This window comes from Protobothrops mucrosquamatus, unplaced genomic scaffold, assembly GCF_001527695.2.
Source record: "Protobothrops mucrosquamatus isolate PMUCROS unplaced genomic scaffold, P.Mucros_1.0 scaffold_169, whole genome shotgun sequence".
Lineage (NCBI taxonomy): Eukaryota > Metazoa > Chordata > Lepidosauria > Squamata > Viperidae > Protobothrops > Protobothrops mucrosquamatus.
In genome coordinates, this window is record NW_015386245.1 from 128,041 (window position 1) to 147,995 (window position 19,955).

At 37.2% G+C, this 19,955-nt stretch overlaps 1 protein-coding gene across 1 annotated transcript in view; it reads left to right on the plus strand.

Moving 5' to 3' along the window:
- LTBP1 (latent transforming growth factor beta binding protein 1) overlaps positions 1–19,955 on the plus strand; it is a 128,380-nt gene that overhangs the window by 53,436 nt on the left and 54,989 nt on the right. The window contains exons 9-14 of the mRNA XM_015822022.1: positions 448–564; positions 8,760–8,855; positions 10,950–11,075; positions 11,811–11,936; positions 12,730–12,852; positions 15,380–15,499. Of these exons, the coding sequence (XP_015677508.1) occupies positions 448–564; positions 8,760–8,855; positions 10,950–11,075; positions 11,811–11,936; positions 12,730–12,852; positions 15,380–15,499 (708 nt within the window). The remainder of the gene's footprint in view (positions 1–447; positions 565–8,759; positions 8,856–10,949; positions 11,076–11,810; positions 11,937–12,729; positions 12,853–15,379; positions 15,500–19,955) is intronic.

Genomic DNA, 19,955 nt, shown 5'->3' on the forward strand with positions numbered 1-19,955 from the left:
TTGAAACCTTACATCATACCTATAAAATAAATTGTTTTGAGCTGGAAGTTTATGCCTGAATATCTTTAATTTAGAATGACTGGGTCTAATTTTGCATAGAATATATACTTGTTAATGTTCAATTGCCACTTAAATTGAGATTTCTGTTTTTAGTTATCATATTCATACGTTGTGGTTATCCTTTTAACCTTTGAAAAATACATTGTCAACCTAATGAGCATCTTGAACTGATTTAAATCCAGTAAAATGAGGTTTATTTTAAAAAAGTGTATAAAGCTGCAAAGATTTGTATAAAAACAGCTTAAATTAATGTGATTTTTTTCATGCTAACTTTTATATTGTGTTTTTTCATTTTAAAATGTTCATGATTGATTCCGTGTTAATAACAACTGATCAAAAATTATTTTCCTGTTAGAAGTTTTGTATGGAATTTTCTTTAAAACACAGAGCAATGTTTTGATATACAGGTGGAATGCTATATTGAATATCTCATTAAAGCTTTATTTATTTGTCCTTTAAGTCATGGGAGTGGACAAACTGTACCAGGAGATGCTAGTACTAAAGGTAAAATACTTCTTAAAAGGAGGATAAAGTTGAGACTAAGCCAGATGATGACCAACATATCAAATATTACAACTGACTTCACTACCAACCAGTTGTCCTTTTGCTCTATCGTGGAATCAAAATAATGTTTAGTTTTTATTGGGGTATGCAGAAATGAGTATCACATTTGAAGTTGAAAGTCATGCTACTAATATGGTGCACATTTGGTTTAATAGTCTTTGATGTTACCCTGTGAGTAAGAATATTTTTTTGCATATAAATAGGCCTTTTACCACTTCTCATATGAAGCTTTCTTATAAGTATCCATGACACTTTTCTGCATCTAAGAAAATCAGTGTGGCTTATTTTTTCATTATATTGCTCCAAATATTCCAAAATGTCCAGCAGATTTCTAATATTGATTTTTAACTGTCTTTTAGATAAAAATCCACATCAATCCTCATGAATGAATTCTTACAAAATTATTTTTAGTCTATCAGCTAAAATCTAGTCAAACAACTTGTAGTCATTATTAAGTAATGATTTCAGCCTATAGTATCTTGTTAAAGTCAAATCTAGTCCCTCTTTAAGTATTAATACTATATTGGCTTCTTTCCAAGTCTCTAGTTTCTTTCCTTCCTGTAGATAGAGTTCATTGTGTTTTGTAAAAATTGTATTGACTAGCCCTAAAATGTCCATCAGATCACAGAAAACATTTGGTAATTTACTCTGAATGAACACCACAATTCTTTTGATTTCTGGCAGCTGGAATTGCATTTTGTTGTCACTGATACATCCCTATGAATTTAGCTAATCTTTTGAAGATATCTAAACCACTAGCCTTTATTATAACTTCCAACTACAAATTAAAGACTATACAAAGCACTATACAAAGTGCTTTAATTTTGCTATTCTATATGCCCTGCTAACCAACTGTATTGTAATCCTATTCAAGTATTACACGATGAACATTCTAAATCAGACATGTCAAACTCGCGACGTCACGTGACGTTGCGCAACATATCGGAGCTTTTTCGCCGTTGCCGGCAATGGGGTGGGCGCAGCTCCGGTATGATGAAACCGGCCCGCAGGCCGGCAGTTTGACACCCCTGCTCTAAATAATCTCTGGTCACCCAGCTGAAGTCACTCAAATGATGTTTGCTTCTTCCTGCAGATAGTTATGTGTTCGATGTGTAGACATGTTGGCTTTTTCAGTTTGAGGCAACGAAAGTTATAAATTAGGACTAGTAGGAGTGAGCAAATCCATGTTGGTTTCTTCTTATTCCTTATTTTCCAAAATTTAGTTTGTTTTGTCTGATTTCTATATTAATTTTAAAGTTTACATGAAATTCATCAAGCACCTAGTCAATTTTGGCTGATGTAAAAAAATTAGCAGACTTGCATTTAATTAGTAGCTCCTAACTACACTTCAGCCTTAATGGTGAGAGCTTGGGATGGGAGGGTTGCCAGGATTGTGAACTAGAGCAGGGGTCTCCAATCTTGGCAAATTAAAGACCTGTAGACTTCAACTCCCTGTGCTAGCTGGGGAATTCTGGGAATTGAAGTCCACAAGTCTTAAAGTTGCCAAGGTTGGAGAAACCTAAACTAGAGGGTTAGTCAGGGAAATAAATAAAAATCTTGCAAAAAGAAGGCAATGACAATCATTTCCATACTATTGCTGTGAAAGATGCGTATGTTCCTATTTATAGATGATCCATCTGAAATCTTTATGATCCATCTACACTCTCTTTTAGTTTAAGCAGATTATGAACTAAATCAGGGGTCTCCAATCTTGGCAACTTAAAGAGTTGTGGACTTCTATGGTTAATTCCTTCCACCTTTTATGTTAATGTTAACTGCAGGAAGTCTTTGGTCTACACTGATAAATACTATCATTATTTATTAAGCTAAAACTCCACTCTTCTCTTGATTCACTGGGTAGGCTAATGTGACATCTTCCTCTCAGCTTCACCTGAATTTTTTAAATTAAAAACACAGTCATTCTTTTTTGTTAAAAAAAATGAAGTTGGCATACTAAAAACCATTCTACTGACCAATGAGCTATACACCTATACTGAAACTTAGATTTTAGCTCTGATGTTATTTGGCGTAGATGTTCTGGACCAGAAGCTTTGCTGATATTTTGAAACTCTGCATCCAGGCTGATATTGTCCTTAATGGCTTTCCCAGCCATTCTGATCTTTCCTAGTATGTTATTAGATTGGTTATTTGGCAGATTTTATTTTGCTGTTGAATTGCTGCAAAAGTGGCATCTTACAGTGCAAGATATCTGCATTGCATCCATCTCTAAATTTATTGGAACTACTGGAATAGTATTTACTCTAATTAGAATGGAATTCTTCAGAGACCTTGAGAAATTTCCAGTTGAGCAATTGGGGCTTTCTTTGGTGGAGATGAGTCAAATAGTTGGCATTGTTGTTCAAGAGAACAATCTTTTCAGTTCTCAGTGTTTATGATAAAGCAATGTTAAGAAATTCTCAGAAACAAATGACACTTTATTCTTAATATATAACCAACTAAAATAGATACATAGGATTAATCATTGCATAAAATACTGTCAATGAAGAAAGGTTTATTTATAGAGTCATTCATATGTATTTTAACTTGGATGTTATACAGTTGAATCAATGAACAGATAAATATAAGTCATTGTTAAATGGATTCCATTTGTTGCAGTCTGAGAATATACAAAAAGCAATATAGCAATAGCAATAGCATTTGGAGTTTATATAGCATCATATAGTGCTTTACAGGATTCTCTGAATAGTTTACCAAGTCAGCATATTGCCCCCAGCAATTTGGGTCCTCATTTTACCAACCTTGGAAGGATGGAAGATTGAATCAACCTTGAGCCCATCAGGATCAAACTTCAGATTGTGGGCAAAGTTAGCCTGCACTACTGCATTCTAACCACTGCGCCACCAGGGCTCCATAAACAAAAACAACTACACTTTTTAGTGTAGTTTTTTTAGTGTAGTGTAGTTTAATGTATTTTTTTGTAATACAATAAAACTGACCAGTTTTCAGATTTAACTGGCAAACCCTGACTTCAGCTGCATTCAATGGCAAGGATGGTAAATGGTAAATTAAAATTTAATCCAGACAACTAATGCGATTTATATAACATAACTTAAATTCATATTGGATAAACATGCTTGTCCCCCAAATAGTCATTTAAATACAGATTTACTCTACTCTACTCTTACCTTGCTTATATTATGTTGCAGAAGCTGAGTCCAAAAAGTTACTAATTTCTACTTGTTTTGGTTTTTTTAAATAATGTCTTTATTAATTTTCAGTATCAAATGTTAGAATACAACTAACATAAAAGGGAAAAGGAGTAACAAAACAAAACTGACAAAAAAGATATTTTATAGATTGATGTTATTTGTTTAAATTTAGATAAAGGTGGTTGTATTGTTATTATCTCTGTACTAAAAGATGGAGATCATTTTTGTTATACATTTGATGTAAAAAGTTAGTAGTATCTACTTGTAAAGGAAGTGTGATCATAGTGCACTATCATTTCTACAAATTATAGATCTTGTGGATTAAAATAAATATTGGATGGTGATAAATACCCCACTTATTGCGCAAGGCACTAGAGTGGATAATTTGGATTTTATTGACAATATTAGTCTTCTGGTACATACTTTCTAATGAAGATTAGAAATAGTGCAATATTTCCTATCTGTAATTTAATGCTTAAAATCTGCTATATGGCCCATTGTTTTTGTGTTGCAAAGTTCATCAGAGGCCATTTATTCTGTCTTTTCATGGTCAGGTGAATAGCTAAACCTTTTAAAGTATTTGCTGGGTTTTTTCTTCTTTTTTTCTCTTCTCCCTTTTTCTCTCTCCCTCTCCTTCTGCTCTCTCTTGCTCTCAATAATTTCTGAATGCATTACTGTTTTCTTCTGGTTCCCTGCTTTTGTGGGTGCTTTTAATTATTCATGAAAGACATTACTGAAGAATGTGATCTAATTTTAAATCAATTAATCAATCAATAGCATTAGTCATGGCAGAGTGGAGAAATTACACTCCTGATGTGCTTATTTTGGATTCATCAGAAATGTTATGTCTGCACCAATCCTAAGAAGGGAAATTGTTTTTCCAGTAGAAGTGCAACAAAATTTAGCAAAGCATTTCCTGGCATGAATAGAAATTTTTAAAAAGCACAAGGAATCTTTGTGGTCTTATGATTGTTGGTAAATATAACAGCTCCCATGGTGTTTCTCTGCCTCCTTTATGTTACGGTAGACTGAGATTTCGTCATCAATCGAGACTGGACAACCTTGAGGATTGTACTGTACATTATAGACCCACAAGATCTATAATGTTTAATAATAATAATCAGCACCAGCCAATTTGAATGCTCAGTTGACTGAGGTTCATGTTTAATGAATAAAAGATGATAATAATAATAATAATAATAATAATAATAATAATAATAATAATAATAATAATAATAATAATAATAATAATAATAATAATAATAATAATAATAGTTGGAAGGGACCTTGGAGGTCATCTAGACCAACCCCCTGCCCAGGCAGGAAACCCTATACCATTTCAGACAAATGGCTGTCCAGTCTCTTCTTAAAAACTTCCAGTGTTGGAGCATTCACAGCTTCTGGAGGCAGGTTGTTCCACTGGTTAATTGTTCTAACTGTCAGGAAGTTTCTCCTTTGTTCCAGGTTCCTTCTCTCTTTGATTAGTTTCTATCTGTTGCTTCTTGTCCTGCCTTCAGGGGCTTTGGAGAATAGCTTGACTCCCTCTTCTTTGTGGCAGCCCCTAAGACAGTGGTGGCGAACCTATGGCACGCGTGCCAGAGGTGGCACTCAGAGCCCTCTCTGTTGGCACGTGCACCAGCACCAGCAGTAGCAGGTCCATCAGGCTGCCACCGCTGCCCGGAGCAGGAGCCCCGCCCAGCACAAAGGAGACGAAGTGGCTGACTAGCAAGCTCAAGTAGAGGTGGTAGAGCAGAGGTCACCAACCAATGTCAATTGGTGGACTGGAAGAAAAGGGAGGGGGAAGAATTTTACATGTGTGCATGCGCACATGGGGTCGCGAGCACGCACGTGCTACAAATGGGGTGGGGCTAGTGCCTGCGTGATATTCACTAGCCATGCCCATTCTTGCATCGTACAGCACCTTGTATCTGTACCCCGCGGTGCGGCGGTGACCATTTTTGCGCCCCCTGTTTTTGAGTGCCAGAGGCAGCACTCAGAGGCGACTCCCTGCCCCCCCTGAGAGCACCACAATGCTGATGCGACCCCGGCACTTTGCGATAAATAAGTGGGTTTTGGATTGCGGTTTGGGCACTCGGTCTCTAAAAGGTTCGCCATCACTGCCCTAAAATATTGGAACACTGCTATCATGTCCACGCTCGTCCTTCTCTTCATTAGACTAGACACCCAATTCCAGCAACTGTTTCTTATATGTTTTAGCCTCCAGGCCCCTGATCATCTTTGTTGCTATTCTCTGCACTCTTTCTAGAGTATCAACATCTTTTTTACATTATGATGACCAAAACTGGATGCAGTATTCCAAGTGTGGCCTTACCAAGGCATTGTAAAGTGATATTAACACTTCACGTGATCTTGATTCTATCCCTCTGTTAATGCAGCCTAGCACTGTGTTGGCTTTTTTGGCAGCTGCAGCACACTGCTGGCTCATATTTAAGTGATTGTCCACTAGGACTCCAAGATCTCTCTCACAGTTGCTACTATTGAGCAGGGTACCACCTATACTACACCTGTGCATTTTTCTTGCCTAAATGTAGGACCTTACTTTTTTCACCACTGAATTTCATTTTGTTAGATAGCGCCCAGTGTTCAAGTCTGTCCAGCTCCTCCTGTATCTTAAGCCCGTCTTCTGGACTGTTGCCTATTCCTGCCACCTTGGTGTTGTCTGCAAATTTGATGAGTTCCCCATCTATCCTCTCGTCCAAATCATTGATGAAGATGTTGAAGAGCACTTGGCCCAGAACAAAGCCCTGGAGCACCCCACTCCACACTTCCCTCTATGTAGACGTAGTTTGTGCCTCCCCACCTTACCACAAGCCAATAATGAGCACAAATGGTGAACTTGTAATATTACAAAAGTAGGCAGGTATGATATTTTTTTCTCCCATTTTGACTGGTTTGAGCGGACCTTAAAGTTCACACCCAGAAAAGATTAAAAAAAACAACAGCCTGTTTTTCAGGGATTTTAGGTAGTCTAGAATGTTTTAAGCTTATTCAAAGTTTAAGCACTCATTTTGCTCCTTAAAACAGCGGTTTTCAACCTTTCCAGCTTTGTGGACCGGTGGCAGGGGGGAGGGGATGGTTCCACACGAGTGGCGGGCAAACATGCCCAGACGCGCAGCTCTATTTGCGCAGGCGGCAGGTGCACATGCACGCTGCTCACACAAATGGAGCTTTGCACATACACACGCTCGTCTTCCGCTTATGCAAGTAGAGGTGTGTGCACACGCTCACCCACTGCTTGTACAGCCTGGTTCTGAATGTGCCACGGCTCAGAGGTTGGGACCCCTGCCTTAAAATCCCTAATTCCATAAAAAAAACCATAAATGAGCGTTTCTTCCTATTCTGGGGAACTTTGGAGACTGGAGATGGGGTGTTGAGGCTGCAAATTGCCAAATCATGCAATTGAGGGGATAAGAAGGAAAATCAGTAGAATTATACATACAAATCTAATTGGGTATTTATTTACTTTGCCCTTTCTTTCTTTCTTTCTTTCAGTTTCTTGTTCAGCTTGACAATATTAACCACTTATTAGTCAGCTTCAATGTATTACTTTTTGTAATTTTAAATTCATTACAGTTTATATATTATGCAATCTAGAAAAGCACCTTACATCGCAGGTGAATTATATTTTAGGAAACCTTTTCAATTTTTCCATGTTTTGAAGAATATTGTTTACTAGAATGGGAAGAGGATCTGGAAAATGTACATATTTCAGTGTTCATACAATATACCTGTGATATCCAATGAAGCTTTGGGTTGTAGTCTTAGATCTGACGAGCCCATTGAAATCTGTGGAGGCTGTGCAGGTGCTGTGCCTGGTTGATTATGCCCAAAAATGTTATATGCAAGAACAAGACAGGTGTATTGGCATATAAATCTGCATGTGCATATTTTAAAAGTATATTGAATTACAGGGGTAAATGTCATAGAAAACACAGTTACATCTATTTGAATGTGGAGGATATGTGTTACCCCAAAATAAATAGGAAGCGTTATTAGAAGGCGAAGGTGAAGAAATGCTTAGCATTTCTGCTGTAAATATCTTTTTCCAGCAATGCTTAAGCAATGAAGTTGATTGTCATGCTTTCTTCAGTTATATGTACTGTACGTCATTCAAGATATTTCCATGTATGGCACAATAACAAATGGGTAAACTATAGTAAAGGTTCAAATTTAGAATAGATTTCTTTAAAGACAATTTTTAGATTATTTTTTTTTACTATTAGTAACTATACCTGAATGTTCATATTTAAATTTTAATATCCATCTGGAATTTTATATGTATGCTGGATATTTCTGAGGGTAAATGCAGCTAGCAGTATAGATTAGATCAGACATGTCAAACACAAGGTCCGGGGGCCGGATGCGGCCCGCAAAGTGGTTTCATGTGGCCCGTGAAGATATCCTGGAAACAGTGAGGGAACGGCCCCCGCTGCCTTGGCCCTGGCCCAGGCCAGCCGGGAGCCAATGTACAATTTTGTGGTGGCCATCTTGGCACTTGCCCCAGTGGTCCATGCCTTGGCACTTGCTCCAGTCCCACCCCCTTCTGCCAGAGACCCTCAGATCTGTCCCACTCCTGCCCAGGCCCCCATAGGCACTCTTGACGCGAATGATGTAGAACTGGCCACGCCCACCCAGTAGGCCACACCCACTCCATCCACACCTACCCAGTGGGCTGCACCCACTCTGGCCACACCCACCCGGCTCCCCCAGGGCAACCGCAATGCTGATGCGGCCCTCAGTGAAATTGAGTTTGACACCCCTGGGTTAGATGATTCCTCTTCACTTCAATTTTATGATTTGGAAGAAATTCAATGGTGCTTTTAACATGCATTATTAGAATTGTTAAATGTGAAGTGGATTTAACATTGGCTATTAATTTAGTAAGCTGTCTATATTTTTAGTAGTGCCTATCTCATATAGAAATACTTTTCTTTCACTCAATAGTGGTGGAGAAAACCTCTCCCCCGCTGCCCGTAGAAGTTGGACCAGATGTCTCCACTTCAAGTGCTAGTCAAGTGATAGCACCAACTCAAGTTACAGGTATGATGCAATAATCATTGGTGGTACAAATTGGCGCATAGTACAACAACCAGTGGGATGTTGTTACTGCGTCTTAGAAAGTACAGATCAACAGAAGAAAATAATGAACCCACAGGGTTCATTTTGGGGTGGAGAGAATGCTCTGTGCAAATGCCTGCTTTTGTGCTTCAAAACACTGAAGGATTTTTGGTAGACGGGGGGATAATGTTTTCTGCTAGTTCTTACATTCTGGAGTGATTTTACAAGTTTATATATTATGCCTAGATCACCTGCAGTTATTCTGTTTACGAGAGGTTTCAGGTTTGTCCTTTAAAAAACGCATATCTAGCAGTGTAGTTTATTTTAATATTTTTCTCAAGGAATTGGGACTTGCGTTGCAATATAGTACATTCATTTTGCATATTACTGCAAATTATTTATTAACACGTGCATGTAAGAAATGGTACAGAAAGTTATTGTACTCCTTTTCTGTCCTAAGATTTCACAAAATCTCACTGTCCTCTAGTGCAGGGCTTTTCAACCAGTGGTACGGGTACCACCTGTGGTACATTGGCACCTGGCAGGTGGTACGCGACCATCCTAGAAAAGTGGTAGCAGGGGAGGGGAATGAGCTGAACTGGTGGCAGCACCGCACAAGCCTGAGCGAGAGATGGCTGGAGCTGCAGGGCTTTCAGGGCTCAGTGGAAGCACCAAGATCAGTGCCAGGCTCCAGCTGGAGCTCGGCGCTGATCCTGGCGCTTCTGCTGAGCCCAGAAGAAGCGCCGATCAGCTGGAATGTTGCAGCATCTCCAGGGTCTTGTGATTTACATTCAGATGCTTGGCAACTGATTCATATTTATGACAGTCACAGTGCCCAGGATCATGTGAAGTGACCAAAACCTGTTGCAACCACCCAGCAGATGGGAGGAATAAAAAACAAACACTCCCCCCACCTCACCGCTGCTGCCAATCCTCAAAAGAAATGCTCACAACAATGAAAACCTCGGAGAGGAGGAAGAGCGCCACCGGGCGGGCGGGCAGGCGTCTTGCTCGGCTGTGGCTTGGGGGGCACTTTTTTCAGTGCCGTTGTAACTTCGAACAGTCACTAAGCGAACTGTTGTAAGTCGAGGACTACCTGTACTTTATCACTTTTTTCCTTTATTTATTTATATATATATTTTTGGTCATCAGGTTTTTGACACCTTGCTAGGCGACTGGTGGTACTTGGATGTTGCCATATCCTAAAAGTGGTACAATGGGTGAAAAGGTTGAAAAGCCCTGCTCTAGTGCCTAAGACATGCTGCTAAAGTGAACAACTGGATAATTGTTTCCTAAATTCAATGTTTAATTAAATGAAGTATAAAAAAAAATCACTCACTGAAAAATTGAATTTAATTGAACATTGAGAATCATGTTCAAAACTTGTGTAATGATATGTGTGTGTGTGTGTGTGTATTCCTTAATTTATGACTGGTCACTTAGTGAACATTTGAAGTTACAACTGATCCTCAGAAACTACTTACGACGAGCCAGACCCCTTCTGCAGTCATGTTACTGCATTTATGCCATTTGAAACGGCCCACATGACTGCAATTATTGATATATATATTTTTTCTGTAAACCAGTGTTTACTTCTGACTTCTGGGGGAAAAAACACCCCATAGTGAACAATGGCTTCATTTAATGACTACAGCATTCACTTTACAACCATAGCATTTGCTTTATGACTGTTGCAAAAAAAGGTCATAAGAACGAGTCCAGTCATGTAGTGACCCAGGTTACAAATCATAGCTAGACCTTGTCCAGAATGGTCTGTCTCTAATCTGATCAATGACATTTTCTAACAGTGTACAATAACTACAGTTGAGTGCATTCATTAGTACATTATGTGTAAATGCAACAACCGGAAGGAAGGCCTTTACAGGAATTTTATCTGGATGCTTATATTATATTCCACTTTGCTGTGAAATCATTTTTTATCAACACCAGTAGAATTCAGTAGAATCACTGAATTGATCCTAATTAGTTTCTGTGTTTTTTAATCTTTCTTTTAAAATGGATGATATCTTAAAATGTTTCAAATGGTTTACTACAAGTATTTTTCCATTTATTTAGAAATCAATGAGTGTACAGTAAATCCAGACATCTGTGGACAAGGACATTGTATTAACTTGCCTGTGGGATACACCTGCTTATGCTATGATGGATATAGGCTTAATGATCAACAAACAAAATGTTCTGGTAATCCACATTCCCTGTTGCCAGTTGCTAACATGATGCATGGGAGAAGGTCCTGGAAAAAATACATTTCTGTTTTGTGACTATAGCAAATAAGAATGGTTCTTCTCTTTGAGGCACATAATGCGAGTCAAAATATAATTTTAATTTATTTTCCCCTTCTCCTTCCCTGAGTTTCTATATATGCAACACCTGATTTGTTTATTTCCTTTATAGACACAGAATTATAATTTGATTTAACCACTTAAATGAAGAAAATTGGAAGTTTCTTGAGTAATCACTCAAGAATTTCATAATTTCATAATTGTGGAATCCTAATACAAACCTAAGCAATTTTATGATAGATTTACTGGATAGATATTTGCAAAATAAACCCTCAATATTTAAACTCCTTATATAATCTCACATTAAATCTATATAAATAAAATAGAGCAATCTTTACCTCTCCTGGTTTCTAAAAGATTGCACAAGCATACAATGCTTGATCCTCCTATTATAAATATATATGTTCATCTAAAATATCAGCAAATGTAGTAGATTTCATCTTCAAAAAGCTTAATGCTCCGAAACTTGAAGCTGGTAAATATGTTTTTTAAATCAAATTTTATATGGAAACCTATTTGAAAATGGTTTTTTTATTTCAGTAGGTGCTTAAGTACATTAGGGGGAGTGAAGTGATGGTAGTGTTAGAGTACAGAGGGTTTTTTGAGTCTTCATATATTTTTATTTCTTTAACAGATATTAATGAATGTTCTCAGACTCCTCATCTCTGCTCCCTTGGGCGTTGTGAAAATACAGAAGGAAGCTTCCTGTGCATTTGCAAGGCCGGGTTCATGGCCAATGAACAAAGAACAGATTGTGTTGGTAATTACTCTCCTTTATGAGGCAGCTTCTTAATCCTTAAAGCTAATGATCAAGAGCCTGAATCTGAAATATATTGGTGTGATTGGAAACAATTTAGATTGATTCAGGAAAGAATTTGATGAATAGAAACACTGCACAATGCTGCACCCCATACTATAGGGGTAGTTAATATTTGATCACAGTTACTGAGGAAAAATTATTGTTCACAATATAGACTTCAAATACATATTTGTACTTCCTTGACAATATGGTATAAGATCTAATGTCTGCACACGAGAATAGAAAGAGGGTTAGTGTTAGAAGCAAAGTTTTTTCTTCAGTAGACTTTGAAGTTAATATAATTTCTAAATGGCAAGAACAATGTTTACTGTAAATATTTCTAGATATGCTGGAAAAGTCTTTGTCTGAAACCCTGAAGAGTTATTGACATCTATATAGGTTATATAGACATATATAGAGGTATATCTATATATATCTGACTAAGAGCATTTCTGGTAGACCTCAGTCATGGCAACCTCTGTTGATACCCAAGCAATAAAAAACACTTTTACAAATTGGGGATACTGCAGATCAGACCCATGAGTTACAGGTAATATATGATGATATTTTTGCAAGGACTCAGCTCTTCTGAATTAAAAAAATTAAGATCTAAAGTAAACCATGTATTTAGTATTCTATGAGTGATATGTGTCTGTCTGTCTGTCTGTCTGTCTGTCTGTCTATCTATCTATCTAAATTGCTGTATCTTTTACTTAATGTTTATATTAAAGTTATCACAAAATTGGATTTTTAGATGTTGATGAATGTGCCAGGCCTGATATCTGTGGAGAAGGGCTCTGTGTAAACACCATTGGTTCATATAAATGTGAATATTGCGACAGGGGATTCCAGATGAACAGAAGGGGCCAGTGTGAAGGTAGGTTTTAATGTCCTCTAAACAAATTTCCTGACTACTTAACTTTTAACTATGCTGTAATTTTTTTAGCGAAAAAATATCACCGGTAATTAACCATTAGAAGTGTCCACAACTAACCAAGATGACAAAAGCATGTATCATGACATCATAATCCATCCCTTACCTACTTGCCTGCAACATTTCAGTGGAAGTACAGAAAAGACTGAATTTGCTCTGCAGCACATATTTCGTCACTTTCCTCCCTTCAGCTAACACACATATAGGCCATATGCTATGGGGAGTAGCACAAGCAAAACAACCCTTACCTCCCCTTTCCACGTGCTAACCCATAGGAACACTATAGTCCATATCAAAATGCTCCTTGGCTCCTATAGCCTCAGCTTTCCTTTCCCCTTTTTCTGGGTTGTTGGAGATAGTTCAAAATAAAGTATTAAGATGTAGTTACCTGCCATTTTTATTTCTGAAGAATGCTTCCAGGGCCAATTCTTTCAAAGTAATTCTGGAAGCAGTATTCTGCCAATTTTCTAAGTTCTTTTTGTTTTTTTTAAATCTATTAAAGTTCTGGAGGGATTGAGAACCTAGTGGACAACATGAGACACACCTACAAAAGCAAGTTTCAGATCTTACAGTATCAGCATGGCTGGAAGCCAACAATATCAGTAGCCTCAGTGCTTCAAAAGACTGGTTTCTGTGTTTTGGGGATAGATTTCATTTATTATACAGTATCAACTCTTTAAACCCTATAAAACCATAAACAGTTGAATGGCTTTGTCTTAGAAACGATATTATCTTTTTAATTTGTTGATCTGCTATCCTGAAATTGTTTATAAGGTTGCTATTTCCAATGAAGTTAATTACTTTAGGGTTATGTAACAGCAAGAATTAAGTAAAAAAATCTATTTGTAGTTGGAACAGAACATTGGCAGAAAAAATCAGTTTCAAAGAAAAGAATACAAAACTGGGGGGGAAATGTGAAATTGGTTTTTGGCATGAAGTTTCCTGGTTTTGAATTGGAAATCAATGTAAATTTACTTGAAACATTAAAATAAAGTCTTTATATTTTCATTGTCCTTATCTACAAAATATCATTTTTATTAAGAATATAATCTTTTAAACCTATCATTTCTAGTTCAAATAGCTTTAAAATGTGTTGTGTCTATGTGGTGTAGATATGAAAATTATGGACATGTTGCCATTAAAGTTGTAATAGGAGAAGTGGAGAGCTGGACACCAAGAAATAGACTTAAACAACTTGCAGCTTTATGGAGGAACATAACATATTCATTAAATAATGAATCAATGAAGAGATGGGTTAGCCTCTTCCTGTTAATTGCTTGGGAAAGCTGATACTGGAAGTCAGGCACAATGTACCATTGGCTTTGCATTGGTTAAGCTGAGTTGCTGATAGTTATCCTTCTTGCAGTAAGTTGCAGGTGTGAAGTTATCATCCATATTCTTTGCCTGTAGCTTTGCTTGGAATTACCTGCCTTTTCAATCCTAGCTGATAACTACTTGTGCCTTATTGGTGTTCCTCATTCATGACATTCCCCATTGTCCTTCTTACATCTGTTCTCATATTATGTGTAATTGTATAAGTCTCTTAGCTGCAAAGTTATGCTTTGTACAAAAATCTTAGTGGAGATGAGTTTTGTGGAAGATGCAAGGAGGGTTTAACTGATAAGGCTATAATTTAATACTCATGGAAAAACTATATTATTATGTATTTTTTCTGCATTATTGTTAAGCCACTGGGCTTAGATTCAAGTTTTTTTCCTAATACAAAAAAAAAAACCCACCAGGAAGCACCAAGGACAAACTTCTGCTTGCTTTCAGAATAGGACATTTGCAAACATAATATTGCTTAGACAAGAATGTATTTACAGCATCTTTATTTCTTAGTGTCATGTAATCATTAATCTCTATTAATATCTTTTTGTTGCCTTAAGAAATTAAAATCTTTAAATATAGTAAGAAGTAAATATATGCATCAATGGAAATAACTCAGCCATTAACGTATTTACTGCCCTATTTCAAAGGAAGTCAAAGTCGAATCTTTATTCTTTTAGAGAGCATGGGAATTAAATTGAGAAATAGTTCCTTGCCTGTGACCACCGTGAAAACTGTATGGATTAATGGAGATCGAATTCTAGTTTTTAAGCACTAAAAATACACAAATTGAATATGTTTTGAAGAGGAATCTCCTGGTTTTGAATTTGAAAATTTCAAATGCTAACTGGGTACTTTAAATGTGAACTTTGTTTGAAAAAGAGTTTTGTGATCGAGATGAAGCATTTCAAACTCAAAATGGTATATTTTGAATTTGACTCAGTTCAGATTCAAAATGTTTTGAACTTCCTACAAACTGCCAAACACAGCCTACTTAACATTACATAATATATGTCAGCAGATCTATGCAGTTTGTATTACAGTATTTAAGAATCTGGTCTCTAGTGCCAATTTTTGATACCTTTCTACATACTATTATTGCTTTGATGTGCATTTATTCACTGATGTTTTGTTTTTATAGACCTTGATGAATGCTCAGTCCCACATACATGTCCAGATGCAGAATGTATTAATGCTCCTGGTTCTTACCAATGTGTCCCTTGTAGAGATGGATTCAGAGCGTGGAACGGAAAGTGTCATGGTATACATTTTGTTCAATTTTTTCCCACTAAAATCCTGTTGAAATCAGTATAAAAAGTACACATAACTCAGTCTATGGGAGAGATTTTTGTGCATATTTCTCCTGGATATATGTATTTTTTCCTGGTATTTGCATTTTGGGTAGACTGTTTTTCCTAAGATTTTGTTGTTGTTTGCTTATATTTTTCCATAACATGCTTGGTTTTATGCATATGTTTGGATTGTGAACTATATTGCAAAAATATGAAAAGAGTAGACTTTGCTACTTTTCTCATTAAATATTTACCTCAAAGAACATTCAAGAATTCCACTGTAAAAAACTGATTGAAACAGTTAATATTAAGATAAAGGCTTACAATATGTCACGCAGAATATCTTTAACATATTTTGTTACACTTTCATGCCAGTTCTTTGGTATGAAAATTTAGCTCAGTTTTAAGTCACCTAGATTTTCCACTTCTTAGTTGCCTTTATTTTTTTGTTCATTTGTTTATTACATTTTTATGCAACCCTACAAGGTGACATTGGGCTGCTTACAAGTTATAAAACAAGTAAAAAATAGTTAAAAGATTAAAATGACACAGATTAAAATATTATTAAAAACTATATTATATTATTGTTAAGTTAGTGAGATGCTATTTCTGAGGCTATTGGCTAATGGTGGGCAAAAACTTTATTGCTTGATTAAAATTCTTAAAATAATAGCCTGCTCTGTACATTTTAGTGGTGAATTCAGCTTTGCAAATACATTTATTTATTTAATCTGTATCCTTCATTTTAGTAAAACTTTTAACAATATTAAAATAACATATTGTTATTTTTGTTGCAATAATAATAAGCATGAAACACAAAAATAAAAATAGGAACAAACAATAACTTTTGCGGTTTAATCTTTAAATAACTTTAAAAGATAAATTATGTCCTATAACATTTAGCAGTCAAACATCACAAAATGTTCCAGAAGCACAATAACTGCAGCCTACTGAAAATATTTCAAGTTTTCAGTAGAATGTATTTGGAAAGTTTGGAGGTGGGAAATTTGAAGTTTGTCTAGTTTTCTGATCTCCAAATGTATTGGTGAATAAAGTAGGACATATATATGTATGATGTATGCATGTATGTGAAGGACAGTTCCATGTTCGATCAGATATCAGATTTTGGGCTTCAGTAAAGGTCTGGAGAATGAGGCTGGTTGCCTGGCAGATGATTAGATTTTTAGTGCATAAAGAGCTAAATGTAGGACAGTCTTGCAAAGATTATGTCTGCACCTCAGAATAAGTCTTAAAGTTTTGGAAATGTTGGCCTGCTGCTAACAATAACAGCCTGTTTCTCTTTCTCATCTTTCATAATAACCAGACATCAAGACATAACAAAATAAATGTCGTGGCATTTTTGCATTCTGAATTTCCCCGATCCTGCTCAATTTCATCTGATGTGCATTTTCACCAAGTCATGCTTGTCATGCTACTGTTTATCCAGGAGTGGAGGAGGATACCCATGGTTGATGCTTTTGACATTGGCCCTGTGTGTCTAAAAAGATCTTTGCTTGGCATCATTAATAATAAACTGAAGCCAGAGTGTAATTCGTAGTTTACCAAGGAAATATATTTGAGCCTTTGACTCCTTTCCACACCCATTTCATTTCAAGTTTTCCATAGCTCTATCATAGGCTCATATATAATAGTAAAAGAACAAAAATATTTCAAGAGCTTGGCCTGGCTCCTTCAGTCTGATTACATAAACAGCATTATCTATCTATCTATCTATCTATCTATCTATCTATCTATCTATCTATCTATCTATCTATCTATCTATCTATCTATCTATCTCAAACATTGTTAGATTTTTGTCATGACTCAAGGCAGTTTACGGAATATAAAAATAAGATCTTATAACTCATTGTCAGCCTGTGTGTGCTGATATTTTCACCGCTTTGTGACATGCAGGCAAGGAGAGATCCTCCCTATACTTGAAAGTGCAAGATATTCCTCCTAGTCCCTACCTCTAGACTTTATATGGGATGGGGTCTTGATTCTGCTCGGGAGAGACAAACCTGCAAGTACACGAGTGCCAAACCATCTATTTTAAACCAGCACCTTGAATTGAATTGAATTGAACTGAGCATGGAAACTTATTAGTTACCAATGTAGTCAGCTCGGCATAGGTTTAGCGCTCTGGTCCTATATTTTTTTATAAATTGAGGAAAATGTGCTTTATTTTTTTTATGAAGCTATTTTTTATTTTCTTTAGAATGTATATCATTGAATAAATTAGCTAGAACATATGAGAAATCGTTTTCTGAAAAAAATCCAACTAAAAGAAATGATATTTTCCGGTATTGTCTAGAATCTTACTGCGTGGCTTTTAGCGTCTGGCTGCAGGGAGAGATAATTTTATTATGTTGGCACAGACTCTGGCTTTTGGCATCTTATCCTGTGATGTCTGCTTTCAAAGCAAAATGGAACATTTGAAAATGACAACCAGAGTAGACAAGCATTTCTTGGTACAGCCTTTCATTGTGCTAGTCCTTGTTGGCAAACCTTGAGGGACTTATTCAGCATTTTCTATGATCTTAAGCAGACATACTTTTATAGTCTTTCTGAACTTTCACTTCCATCCATTATAAAACCTTACTTTTTCCCTCTCCTAAAAGCAAAATAAAAAATGCATTGATAAAATATAAATATCAGGGACATTTTGGAAAACTAATTGGGTCTTGCATTCAATGGGGGAAACACTTATGCATAGTTGAATTTGAAGTTCTTTTTGCTGGCTTTGAATCTACTATCCGAGATTGCAATGTACACCTTTTGTCTTTTACAACAGAGACTACTTAAAATGGCCTCCACTGGTGGTTTCATGGAGTTTTCTTGCTTGTTTTCATTTGGAATATCAAAAGGAGGCATTAACAATGGTAGACTCATTTAATTGGTTTCTACAGGAGTAAACACAGTGGTTTAAGCAGCATTTTTCAAGTCAGCATGGGTGGGAATGATAGGAGTTGCATTTAACAGATACAAAGTGCGGCATGTTTTTGAGTGCAATAGATACTGCCCCAAACCTGCCTTTCTTATGGTTGTCCAATACAAAACAAATATCACTTAATGAGTAACAGTAGTGTTGTGTGAACCGTTTCCAGATGGCCAAAGCACCTACTGAATCCTTTCCTCAAAAGTCCTGTGTTGCTACATCTTCTTGAAGGCTCAGGATTGCCCTATCAAGGCCCTTCCTGTGAGCACAGAGTATATTTCGAGCAAAATTACCAGTCAGGCAAAGCTAACTACTGGTTGAAGGAGAAACCAGAGAAGAGCATAAAGTAGAACAGGGCTTTTCAACCTTTTCACCCATTGTACCATTTTTAGGATATGGCAACATCCGAGTATCACTACTCGCCTAGCAAGGTGTCAAAAACTTGATGACCCAAAAAAAAAAAAGGAAAAAAGTGATAAAGTACAGGTAGTCCTCGACTTACAACATTTCGCTTAGTGACTGTTCGAAGTTACAATGGCACTGAAAAAAGTGCCCCCCAAGCTACAGCCGAGCAAGACGCCTGCCCACCCGGTGGCGCTCTTCCTCCTGTCCGAGGTTTTCATTGTTGTGAGCATTTCTGTTGAGGATTGGCAACGGAGGTGGGGTGGGGATGTTTGGTTTTTATTCCCCCCATCTGCTGGGTGGTTGCAGCAGGTTTTGGTCACGTCACATGACCCTGGGACACTGTGACCATCATAAATATGAATCAGTTGCCAAGCATCTGAATGTAAATCACAAGACCCTGGAGATGCTGCAACATTTCAGCCGATTGGTGCTTCTTCTGGGCTCAGCAGAAGTGCCAGGATCAGTGCTGCTTTCCAGCTGATTGGTGCTTCTTCAGGGCTCAGCAGAAGCACCAGAATCAGCTCCGAGCTCCAGCTGGAGTCTGGCACTGATCCTGGCGCTTCCACTGAGCCCTGACAGCCCCGAAGAAGCGCCAATCAGCTGGAAAGCGGCACTGATCCTGGCACTTCCGCTGAGCCCTGACAGCCCTGCAGCTCCAGCCATCTCTCGCTTAGGCTTGTGTGGTGCTGCCACCGGTTCAGCTCATTCCCCTCCCCCGCTACCACTTTTCTAGGATGGTCGCGTACCACCTGCCAGGTGCCAATGTACCACAGGTGGTACCCGTAGCACTGGTTGAAAAACCCTGAAGTAAAAGATGGTTGATGAAATGCCCTTCCAAATAATTTGCACCAATTGAGTTTGCATTCATTCTTAAATACTTGTACTTTCTTTTTTAAATGTAGAAGATATATTTTTAAAGACAACACTTCTCATACACAGCTTTTCAGATTACAGACTTGCCTCTCTAAAGGGACTGGCTATTGTAATTCATTTTTCCAGTATAAATTAATTTCAGCTCAGTTATTACTCAATACGTTTCCAGAGGGATTGGATGTGAGAATTAGCATTAGAGTTAGGATTAA